This window comes from Salmo salar, chromosome 11 (genome assembly GCF_965601325.2).
Source record: "Salmo salar chromosome 11, fSalSal1, whole genome shotgun sequence".
Classification (NCBI taxonomy): Eukaryota; Metazoa; Chordata; class Actinopteri; order Salmoniformes; family Salmonidae; genus Salmo; species Salmo salar.
The window spans coordinates 100,089,663-100,103,012 of NC_138301.1; the positions used below are offsets into that span (position 1 = coordinate 100,089,663).

Consider the following 13,350-nt stretch of genomic DNA (forward strand, 5'->3'; position numbering starts at 1 on the left):
TTGAAGAGTGTTTTTTGGGAGTGGATAGGGCTGCCCCTCCCTCCCGTCCTGTGTATGTGACTGTGAGGTAGTGGCGTGTTTGCAGGAAGTGCTCGTGAAGAGAGCAGGATGCAGGGGAAGTGTTTGGCTGAGCTGTGCTGGCAACCTGGCTGCTGTTAGGAAGCCTGCTGACCAGGAGAGACTGAGGGGTGTAAAGCCCCATGTCCCCCTCTCACTGAGGAAATACCTCCAACACACACACACACACACACACATGATGTCAGCGAGACAGAGACAAAGCGTTGCTGGAGAACGCTCCGAACTGGACTTGTTATTCTCAACTGTCACCTAATTGAGAAATCCATCAGTTTTATTTTGTTGTGCAGAAAAAGAGGAATTCAGCCCCCTATGAAACATAGCGGGATGGATGAGGCCTGCTCTACATTTGTTTCTCCATATCTGAGGACACATTCTTAGCGAAGGTGCACTGAAAGCCAGCTTATGTTGTTAGCAACCTTGACAAAGTGGGTAGTGGACAGAGGCATAAAGGAGGAAGTGAAATAATGAGATTTGAGAGAGGGAGGGAGAGATATAGCCATAGTCATCATGTATAGCCCTGTCACCAAGCACAGAGTGATCTGCCTAATCTGTACATCCCACCTCCCCTCTCTTTCATATCCTCTGTGATGACAGCTGGTAGCATAACGGACTGCCCGCACTGGCATAACACATTTTCTCTTGACCCCCCCACAAGGTCAGAGTTCGCCCCTGTGGAGCCAGGGCATGTATAGCTTTGCTTTAGCTAATGAATAAATGTTTATTTGTAGGCCTATTTGGTCATGATTTTCTCATGTTAAGCCTAACTAACGTTTCACAAAGCTATACACAGTGTCACAATGCTGCCATCTTTAGACTGCTGGCTGGTGGCAATAATGTCATTATTTGTTCAGTGATTAATGTTGGAAATTCAAACATTGCAGATTGCAAAATGTATTTTCGATGCAACAGCATACTAATCAGCTACCAATAGAATGTGTTGAATATACAACTGTCCTGTATAGGCTACCTGAACCTGCATGGCATGAGCTGTTTTCTAAACTAAAACTCATAAAGAACTACCTAAGAATCATTAGGCTCCCGGTCTGGTATGTGCTTTTGAACACCTGAGTAAGCGCCAGTCATTGCACTGGCACCATCGTAGCCTTGAACACAGCATTTGTTCACTGATATCCCCTTATACTTTCAATCAGTTTCATTTTTAAAGGCCCAAGTCACTTTTTCAGTCACATTGCTGAAGCCCAAGAAACAAACACTTAGCTTCCTAGTACATATAGGCATTTAAAAGGTTTCTGAATTACTTTTTGGAAGGTTACTGTCAAAATGATTTATTAAATGTTTAAAAAAAATTGATTTGGATGACATGTGCATGGGCCCCCAGAGCTCGTGGGCCCCACTGCCTTGTGGGGGCTTTGGGGGTGTCCGGTATGCCAGTGACTGCCCGTTCAAGGCAATGAGTCAACAACAACAAAAAATATACTGTATATATTTGTCTCATGTGCCGAATACAACAGGTGTAGACCTTACCGTGAAATGCTTATGTATGACCCCTTAACCATCCATGCAGAGTTCTAAAAAAGTAAGTAAGAAAAATTGCTAAATAAACTAAAGGAAATATAGTAACACAATAAAATAACAATAAATACAATGGGTACCGGTACTGAGTCAATGTGCAGGGGAACGGGTTAGTTGAGGTACAGTAATTTAGGTAGTATGCACATATACAGTACCAATCAAAAGTGTTAAACAAATGAAAATATATGTTATATTTGAGATTCTTCAAAGTAGCCACCCTTTGCCTTGATGACAGATAGAGAGAGAGACAGGGAGAAGGAGAGGTTTCAGAGCTTAATAGACACTGAGAGCAGAGGAAGGCTGTCCCAAGTGCAGCACCACTGTCTCTCTCTCGTCCTCCAGCCCTGCAGAGCAGAGCTCAAGCTCAGCTGTCATGTTAAAAGGTCAGGATCAGGGTCGTGGCTAGGGCTATTATGACTCGTGACCGCCACACCGGCAGTCACGAGTCATGCCAGCAGTCAAATTCTACATGACCGTTTAGTCACGGAAATTAGGCTTCTTCAAGCTCTGATGCTGCTGATGGTCATTAGTAGCCTACCAAACTTGCTAACTGCCTGGTACTCAGCACTCTATTGTCCCTATAATCACTCTGACATCAATGTAAATGTCATCTAAAATCTAATCAAACACTTCATGAGAGCCCATGAGCTCATGTTGAGCAACATTTTTATAGGCTATGCAATTTCGTGAGAAAACAAGAGTGATGGCCTCTATTAAAAAGAGGAGGATCCCATCAGCTTTCTATAGGCTAGGCCTACTATATTTATTGATCAACTTTCCTAATATTAAGCACATTGCTTCACTTTACAACAGGAGTATAGCCTACCTGGTTGGCATGAAAATGAACCACAGGAGAAACGTCCTCCATTTGCTATTTAAGTGCATAGATGACATGTATTTCTTTTCCCCTGCCCATGTTTCAAGAAATGTGCATGATAATGGCCCATTCTAAATCAAAGCCTTTTCACACATATATTATTTAGTATACGTAAACACAAGAATAGTGTGATGGGTGACAATATTAGCCTATCACTTGTGAATTATATATTATCTCTTGTGAATGATGCCCAGCTTAAGGTAAGAAGCAGCGCATGCTTTTCTTAGCGACTTTTCAAATCATATTCGCACATCTCATGTAGCCTAGACCATAGGCCTATACAGTGCCTTCGTAAAGTATTCAGACCCCTTGACTTTTTTCCACATTTTGTTAAATACAGCCTTATTCTAAAATGGATTAAATAAAACAAGTTCCTCAGCAATCTACACACAATACCCCATAATGACAAAGCAGAAACGGTTTATTTCTTTATTTTTGCACATTTATTAAAAACATAATACAGAAATAGCTTATTAACAGAAGTATTCAGACCCTTTGATATGAGACTCGAAATTGAGCTCAGGTACATCCTGTTTCCATTGATCATCCATGAGATGTTTCTACAACTTGATTGGAGTCCACCTGTGGTAAATTCAGTTGATTGGACATGATTTGGAAAGGCACACACTTGTCTATATAAGGTCCCAAAAACCAAGCCATGAGGTCAATAGAATTGTCCGTAGAGCTCAGAGACAGGATTGTGACGAACCACAAATCTGGGGAAGGGTATCAAAACATTTCTGCAGCATTTAAGGTCCCCAAGAACACAGTGGCCTCCATCATTCTAAAATGGAAGAAGTTTGGAACCAGCAAGACTCTTCCTAGAGCTGGCTGCCCAGCCAAACAGCAATCGGGGGAGAAGGGCCTTGGTCAGGGAGGTGATCAAGAACACGATGGTCACTCTGACAGAGCTCTAGAGTTCCTTTGGGGAGATGGGAGAACCTTCCAGAAGTATAACCATCTCTGCAGCACTCCACCAATCAGGCCTTTATGGTAGATGACAGCCCACATGGAGTTTGCCAAAAGGCACCTAAAGACTCAGACCATGAGAAACAAGACCCTCCAGTTTTTTTGCAGTCCACAATGTTTATCTTTCATCACATATGAATAGATCATAAAGTAATGGCTTTTGCGGCAAGTTAATACCGCTAGACAATTCTGGTAATGATTCAAATAACAGCTCTCTTTGAGAGTACGTTGGAGATGTTGATGCTGCTGATGACGATCATGATTATCATATTATCAGTGATAACGACAATAGTGCTGCTAACGACGCTGCCAATTCTGACATATTTTCTTCTCCTTTCGTGTGTAGATTCATCAGGTCAGGTGACCTCATCTCCACTGAGCTCTCCCACGTCCCACCGGGGCATGCACCCATCCCTGCTCAACCCGTCCTCCATGGGGCCCTCAGGCTCCTTGCACTCTCCCATCAGCACCCTGAGTTCTCCGATGAACGGCCTGGGCTCTCCCTTTTCTGTCATCAACTCCCCCATGGGCCCACACTCCATGTCCTCGCCCGGCATGGGCTACGGCCCCAGTGTCAGCCCCCAGGTAAGGCCTGTCACAGATTCACACACACACTGATACCTGTATATCTCACACACACACACACACACACACACACACACACACACACACACACACACACACACACACACACACACACACACACACACACACACACACACACACACACACACACACACACACACACACACACCTGCCCAAGACACAGACAACCGTCATAGGCATTCAACTGTCCCTAGTACTGGACCCTGTGATAACATGGTAGGCCCTTCCATGACCCTCTATTTTTCAAAGTTTGATACTTAAGCTATGTCTTTCACTCTCTTTCCCCCTCAGACCTAATCTTTCCACTCTCTCTCAACCCATTCTGTTCTCTTCCCCTTTTTCTCAACATACTTCTTTCTCTCCCTTGCTATCTGGCTTCTTCCCCTATTTCTCGCTCTCATTTGTACTTTCATTCTCTCTCTCTCTCTCTCTCTCTCTCTCTCTCTCTCTCTCTCTCTCTCTCTCTCTCTCTCTCTCTCTCTCTCTCAATTCAATTCTATTCACTTCAAAGGGCTTTATTGGCATTGGAAACATACACTACCATTCAAAAGTTTGTGGTCACTTAGAAATATCCTTGTTTTTTAAATAAAAGCACATTTCTTGTCCATTAAAATAACATCAAATTGGTCAGAAATACAGTTTAGAGATTTTTAATGTTGTAAATGACTATTGTAGCTGGGAACGGCAGATTTTTAATGGAGTATCTACATAGGCGTACAGAGGCCCATTGTCAGCAACCATCACTCCTGTGTTCCAAAGGCACGTTGTGTTAGCAAATCCAAGTTTATCATTTTAAAGGTCTAATTGATCATTAGAAAACCCTTTTGCAATTATGTTAGCACAGCTGCAAACTGTTGTACTGATTAAAGAAGCAATAAAACTGTCATTCTTTAGACTAGTTGAGTATACCGCTGGAAACTCGTCAGTCTATTCTGGCAGCTTCATTAAATAGTACCCGCAAAACACCAGTCTCAATGTCAACAGTGAAGAGGCGACTCCGGGATGCTGGCCTTCTAGGCAGAGTTGCAAAGAAAAAGCCTAATCTCAGAGGAACTCTGTCCAGTGTTTTAATTATTTAACCTTTATTTAACTAGGCAAGTCAGTTAAGAACAAATTCTTATTTACAATGACGGCCTACCAAAAGGAAAAAGGCCTCCTGCGGGGACGGGGGCTGGGATAAAAAAAAAAAGTTAAACAAAATGTAAATATAGGACAAAACACACATCACGACAAGAGAGACAACACAATGCTACGTCACGAGAGACCTAAGACAACAACATAGCAAGGGAGCAACACGTGACAACACAGCATGGTAGCAACACACCATGACAACAGCATGGTAGCAACACAACATGGCAGCAGCACAACATGGTAGCAGCACAAAACACGGTACAAACATTATTGGGCACAGACAACAGCACAAAGGGCAAGAAGGTAGAGACAATAATACATCACGCAAAGCAGCCACAACTGTCAGTAAGAGTGTCCATGATTGAGTCTTTGAATGAAGAGATTGAGATAAACCTGTCCAGTTTGAGTGTTTGTTGCAGCTCGTTCCAGTCGCTATCTGCAGCGAACTGAAAAGACGAGCGTCCCAGGGATGTGTGATCTTTGGGAACCTTTAACACAATGTAACTGGCAGAACGGGTGTTGGATGTGGGGGAAAATGGAACAGACAATAAACAAAAGGGAAATGAACAAGGGAAACATTAGTAAACATTACACTCACAAAAGTTTTAAAAGAATATAGACATTTCAAATGTTATATTATTGGCTATGTACAGTCTTTCTTTCTTTCGTTCCTTCTCTCTCTCGCTCTCTCTCGCTTTCTCCCTCTTCCTCACTCTCTCCCCCTCTCCAACCTTCTCTCTCTCCCCCCCTCTCTCTCTCTCTCTCTTTCTCTCCTCCCTCTCTCTCCTCTCTCTCTCTCTCTCTCTCTCTCTCTCTCTCTCTCTCTCTCTCTCTCTCTCTCTCTCTCTCTCTCTCTCTCTCTCTCTCTCTCTCTCTCTCGTTCCATCAATAAACACCCCAGTTTCTTTGGTGGTGAAAAATACAATTAAGGCATCAATGCTTTCCGTGGCCCAGTTTCCTTTCAAAGCCATATAAAAAAATTAAAACGTTTGCCTAAGATGCACTAACAGCCTTTTTGTATTTGCTACAAATCGTGTTAAATAGGGAGTCAGCAATGTGCTGTTATTGGGGATGGTGTTCCCTGGTTTTGTGGGGCTTTTCACTGTGTTCCTAACCAAAGCGCCCCATATGTAATGGATTTAAGTGTGGATTAAGGGCACTTTCTGAGAGAGGGCCCGATTCTGGATACTTCTTCCGTTGCTAGAAAGAAATCCTCACTCCCCCAGCCCCCTTCCTCTCCTCCACTTTTCAATTCCTGTGCTTTCATCTGCACTGTGGACTCGATCCTAGTGTGGCCTGTTCAATATGCATGGTGAATATAATGTTTGGTAGCAACGGTTTCTGTTGATTTTGCTCAGATATGTGTCAATTTTAAGGAATGTATGAGAGAAGGTTTGAGTGATATTTTCTTTGATAGGATTGAGCTTCAACATGCACTCACCTCCTCCTTCACTCAGAGATGAACCAGAGATGAACTCAATGAAACTCATAACTGGAAGGTCCTGGGTAGCTGGTGAGGGTGGAGCGTGGTATCTGACTGGTAAGGATGGTGACAGCAGTTTGTTGGTGAGGGTTCGTCATGTTGAAGGTTGGTTCTGACTGGTGAGGGTGGTAGCTGGCTGACGAGGGTGGTGGCTACAGTTGGTGAGAGAGGGTGGTGGCTGGTGGGTGGTGGGTGGTGGCTACAGGTGTTGAGAGAGGGTGGTGGGTGGTGGCTACAGGTGGTGAGAGGGTGGTTGGAGGGTTAAAGATGGTGGTATGGCCCTGCGGTCACGAGGCACGGCTTTTCTGAAGGAAGGTGATTTGAGTCAGACGGCAGATGCCACTTAGTCTCAACACTCGGCTGACTGGTTGTTTTCAGGAGCAGTCAGGCGGAACGAGGTCACCACTCTCTGGGCCCTCTGAATTTAACCTCCCAGGATCTGGAACAAGCCCCCCCACCTGCTACCTCCCACACATACAGTACACTGGACAGACGCATATATTCATACAGTACACTGGACAGACACACATATTCATACAGTACATACATTACACTGGACAGACACACATATTCATACATTACACTGGACAGACACACATATTCATACAGTACAAATAGTACACTGGACAGACACACATATTCATACAGTACATACTGTATACTGGACAGACACACATATTCATACAGTAAATACATTACACTGGACAGACACACATATTCATACAGTACATACAGTACACTGGACAAACACACATATTCATACAGTACATATAGTACACTGGACAGACACACATATTCATACAGTACATACTGTATACTGGACAGACACACATATTCATACAGTAAATACATTACACTGGACAGACACATATATTCATACATTACACTGGACAGACACACATATTCATACAGTACATACAGTACACTAGACAGACACACATATTCATACAGTACATACAGTACACTGGACAGACACATATTCATACAGTACATACATTACACTGGACAGACACACATATTCATACAATACATACATTACACTGGACAGACACATATATTCATACATTACACTGGACAGACACACATATTCATACAGTACATATAGTACACTGGAAAGACACACATATTCATACAGTACATACAGTACACTGGACAGACACACATATTCATACAGTACATACATTACACTGGACAGACACACATATTCATATAGTACATATAGTACACTGGACAGACACACATATTCATACAGTACACTGGACAGACACACATATTCATACATTACACTGGACAGACACATATATTCATACAGTACATACATTACACTGGACAGACACATATATTCATACAGTACATACATTACACTGGACAGACACACATATTCATACAGTACATACATTACACTGGACAGACACATATATTCATACATTACATTGGACAGACACACATATTCATACATTACATACATTATACTGGACAGACACATATATTCATACAGTACATACATTACACTGGACAGACACATATATTCATACATTACATTGGACAGACACACATATTCATACATTACATACATTACACTGGACAGACACATATATTCATACAGTACATACATTACACTGGACAGACACATATATTCATACATTACATTGGACAGACACACATATTCATACATTACATACATTACACTGGACAGACACACATTTTCATACAGTACATACATTACACTGGACAGACACACATATTCATACATTACATTGGACAGACACATATATTCATACAGTACATATAGTACACTGGACAGACACACATATTCATACAGTACACTGGACAGACACACATATTCATACATTACATTGGACAGACACATATATTCATATAGTACATATAGTACACTGGACAGACACACATATTCATACATTACACTGGACAGACACATACAATACACACATATTCATACAGTACATACATTACACTGGACAGACACACATATTCATACAGTACACTGGACAGACACACATATTCATACAGTACATACTGTACACTGGACAGACACACATATTCATACAGTACACTGGACAGACACATATATTTATACAGTACATATAGTACACTGGACAGACACACATATTCATACAGTACACTGGACAGACACACATATTCATACATTACACTGGACAGACACATATATTCATACAGTACATACATTACGCTGGACAGACACACATATTCATACATTACATACATTACACTGGACAGACACACATATTCATACATTACATTGGACAGACACATATATTCATACAGTACACTGGACAGACACATATTCACACAGTACATACATTACACTGGACAGACACACATTTTCATACAGTACACTGGACAGACACACATATTCATACAGCACATACATTATACTGGACAGACACACATATTCATACAGTACATACAGTACACTGGACAGACACACATATTCATACAGTACACTGGACAGACACATATATTCATACAGTACATACATTACACTGGACAGACACACATATTCATACAGTACACTGGACAGACACACATATTCATACAGTACACTGGACAGACACATATATTCATACAGTACATACATTACACTGGACAGACACACATATTCATACAGTACACTGGACAGACACATATATTCATACAGTACATACATTACACTGGACAGACACATATATTCATACAGTACATATAGTACACTGGACAGACACATATTCACACAGTACATACTGTATACTGGACAGACACACATATTCACACAGTACATACTGTATACTGGATAGCCACACATATTCTTACATTACATACAGTCCCCCTTCTCTCTTTCTTTCATCCACTCCATTAAATATCACGTTAACAGTGACACATGATCGACTGGGTTACATGTAAGGGATTACAAAAAACCGGTAACTGTAATCTGTTACATTACCAGAAAAAAAAATATTGTAATCAGATTACAGGCACTTTTGAAAAACTAGATGATTACTTTGAGGATTACTTTTAAATTCAGAAAGGATGTTTGCAGAATTTTTTGTTGTTGACACTTCTCTGTTTTCTCAATGACATTCAAATCAGCATCGAAAAAAGGCTCAAGTTTAAGTTTGTTCCACCTGAGCGAGTCTGACCACAAGTCAGAGACCACTATGATGACACACCAAGTGCGTTTGATGGATCGCGGCAAAAGAGCAGGAACAGGCTTTCCAATAAACGCTTGGAGGTAAGGATGACAGCAGTGGTGTAGTCTACGGCGATACGGATATCACTTATTATTGATATCTACATAGCGTATTTATGTGTATCACACTGCTGCTCTATCATTTAGCTGTATGCACCTTACGGACTGTTGTTGTGGATGGCTGTTCATAAATCTAAAAGTGTATTTGAACCTAAAAATGGTTGAATTGAAGAAGTTAAAGCTGCCTATCAATCATTGTTTTTGCAACCTGTGAACAGCCAGTGAAAGATGCGCTCTTGCAACAGCTGCATACTGCAGATGGAATAAAAGTGGAGCTTTTATTGATCCATCTAATTCTGCTGATAACAAAAGAAAATCCATAGGCCTAATGGACATGCTCAAACTCGCACACTTTTGATAGACTTAAAGGGGCAATCTGTAGTTGCTACATCCATTTTTGGATTTCTAAATTATAAATGGCTCATGAGTTTAGTTCAACTGTCACATTCCATCAGAACCCAAAATATAAGCTTGTTTTCTCCAATGTTTGTAAACATTGTAAATGTAAACAAACACTGTATAGCCTTATAACATGGTTAAAACACTAATTGTTATATCGTGGATGGTCAGTCCTTGCATCCATAGCTCTGTCTATTAATCTGAGAGTGGTTACATTTCTCCAGGCCCATCCCTCAGCTTTTTACCAAACCAGATGCGGGGTGTCCGTTTTGTTATTGTTTCATCTGTGGATTTGCCCTTTAAACAGCTGCATATTATGAAGATATCAAAGTGTCACCAACAAAAAGGTCAACAATAGGGCTATAGCAAATGCAGAATATGGCATTCATTTTTCACATGTAAATAGCACTTTTCAGTAGTGCTCAAAGCATGCCATTCCATGAGCGCAGCATTTATTTTTCAACTTGAATCAATGAGCCCAATCAGTCCTCCATGACAACAAAATCATAAACAAGAGAGCAGGGCTGGCTAATAAGTCCTTAGTTTTGGGGTCATGCTCAGGTAAAACAATTTGGCTAATCTATACTTCCATATTTCCAAGTCCTATTCTTGAAGATAAAGGGGTATAACATGTATTGGAGTGACTGGGATTCTGATAGACTGATAGAATTACATTTAGACAGTAACCTAACCAACTGTGAGATTGATTATGTCAACAATAACAGGGATTGCTGAGGGACGTGGCACGGGACAGGAGAGTATGTAATACTGTAATTCACTGGCTTTTTTTAGTCAACCATCTTGTCTTCTAGCTGCCAAACCACATCTAGAAGATGAGCCTGTCCTTAAGACTATTCATATGTTACAGTTAACAGTCAGAGTCAAACCCGCATGGACCAGAATCAGAACCAAGGAACACCGAGTGACTGACTGTGCCTCTGGACCTCGAGCCCAAAGCTGCGGGTGATATCACAGTCTTACTGCCCTTTTTAATCTTATTTTGTCTTTTTTAGCAACATCCAGTTTAGTATATCTGTGTTTAGACTGACATTCATTCAGTGAGCCGGCTGTTTGCACTGTATATTGTCTCAGATTAGAATAGCATCTCCATTGTTCCAAGGGGCCACACATGACGCCGAGGCGAAATTCCTCTCCGTCTTTCTTTCTTTAAGTGGTTTTTGTCTTTTATTCCGGTCTTACTAGAATTATCCCCCCCTTTCTGGAATGTTCTGGGCAATATCTCTTGGGGAGGTTAGTCGGGGGAGCGGCTGACCACAGCCTTGCCCATTAGAATTAGTCCGGCCCTGTTCTGAGTCTGAGACGCTGATGCTCCAACCATCGCACTATCACAGCCACCACAATCTCCCAGCAGCTGGAACAGATTACAGAGAACTGGAACTAATTTTACACTTACAATGACAATGGAGAATGCTGTCTGGCTGTTGTTTCTGCTGAAAGGCATCCTCTGTCATACGAAACCAGTGGCGGATACCGAGCGCTTTCTATTTCATTTGGAAAATCAAAGACTCCTGGCTCCGTCTCACTGACCTCTGCTCCCCTGTTCTGCACGACTCTCAACGTAAAGCCTGATGTGTGTGTTTTTGGAGCTGAGCTCCATGGCTATACTAATGCCAAAATGGTGTAAATGTTTCACAAGAAATGGAACGCTCATAATAACGTATGAATGAGCCTGCAGTGATGTCATGCGTCCGTTTGGGTACATCTTGTTTAGGTGAGGGTCGCTAGGAGACTGAAACACAACTGGCGGCTCTAATACCTTATATATGGAGTGGGGGAGAGCAGAGTGGACCAGTCCCTTCCTGTGTGGGAGTAATAAAGCTCCACTCCACTGTGCTGCTTTTTAATGAGAGCTGGTGTAGGCACCAGCCACGCTTTATGACATCATGGTGCCATGGTCCTAATTGGGCACACAATGGAGCCGTGTGGAGAGCCCCAGGAGAGCAGTTACCATCGCCTCTGCTACGTCAATCACTCCAAATGGGCAGGCCAATATGTTTTTATCCAAGGTCGTCTCTGATAGCAATTACCTGAGCTTTCCTGCTTCTCTCCATGTGCGTACAGGGTAATGGCAGCTACGTACGTATCTTACCCCATTACTTGAGCTCACACCTGGTCCCGAGTCTTAAGAGTTCAGAGCTCAGAGCTCAGTGATTGAGTTGAACCCCTAAACCAGATTCAGTGTACATGCAGGATTATGGTTAATTCTAATGTGTCTACCTCCTGCCTCTATGAGGGGTCTCAGTGAAGTCCAGCTGTGTTCCAGGTAGGTTACTCTGAGGGGAAGAAACCACAACACGGGTTTGATTTCACACGCCGGCCCCCAAGGCTCCTGTTATTGAAATGCCTCAGGGGGCAATGCATTTATTGTAAACCTACCTATTCAGTTGCGTCTGGTGGTATGGTCTTACAACTTAAAACCGCCGAGACAGTCTCCCCCCAACGCACACATATATACACACACACATAAACACACACCCACGTACTCAGACTCTTCTCTTCCTCCTAAATCCCTCGACACCCAGACCCCTCAACCCACCTGTGAAATTGGTCTCCAAACTCTGCAAATCCCCAATGGGCCACCACAACAACCACACCACAACAACCACACCACACACACTACCTCATGTGGCTTAAATGGCTCTTAAAGTGAATGCTTATAGGCACAGTTCCTCCAAAAACATAAATAAGCTCCTCTTAAAAAACTTTAAACCAGACCCCAAAAAACGTAAAGAACTGCAGTAATCATCAACATTTTCTCAGCCGTCTATAACTAGGAGTGGGTGGTATAGACCAGGATGCTGGAGTCAAGCTGTCGCCTTGTCTCAGACTGATTCATGAAGGCTCTAATGAAGAAAATGTGTCGTTTTATGTTATTTCACATTCGTAAGTGAGCCTTGAGTCTGTGGGAAGAGGGAACAGCGAGAACAGATCGAGTTTCCAACAGATTGTTTTCAGCAGCGATTCATTCAGACTGGGGCTTTTAAC

At 42.2% G+C, this 13,350-nt stretch overlaps 1 protein-coding gene across 5 annotated transcripts in view; it reads left to right on the forward strand.

The window, feature by feature from the left end:
- The window catches only part of LOC106563228 (retinoic acid receptor RXR-alpha-A), a 153,569-nt gene that overhangs the window by 87,368 nt on the left and 52,851 nt on the right, over nucleotides 1-13,350 (forward strand). For all 5 annotated transcript variants that reach the window (XM_014128611.3, XM_082958191.1, XM_082958190.1 and 2 more), the window contains one exon: nucleotides 3,804-4,042. In XM_014128611.3, the coding sequence (XP_013984086.1) occupies nucleotides 3,804-4,042 (239 nt within the window). The remainder of the gene's footprint in view (nucleotides 1-3,803; nucleotides 4,043-13,350) is intronic.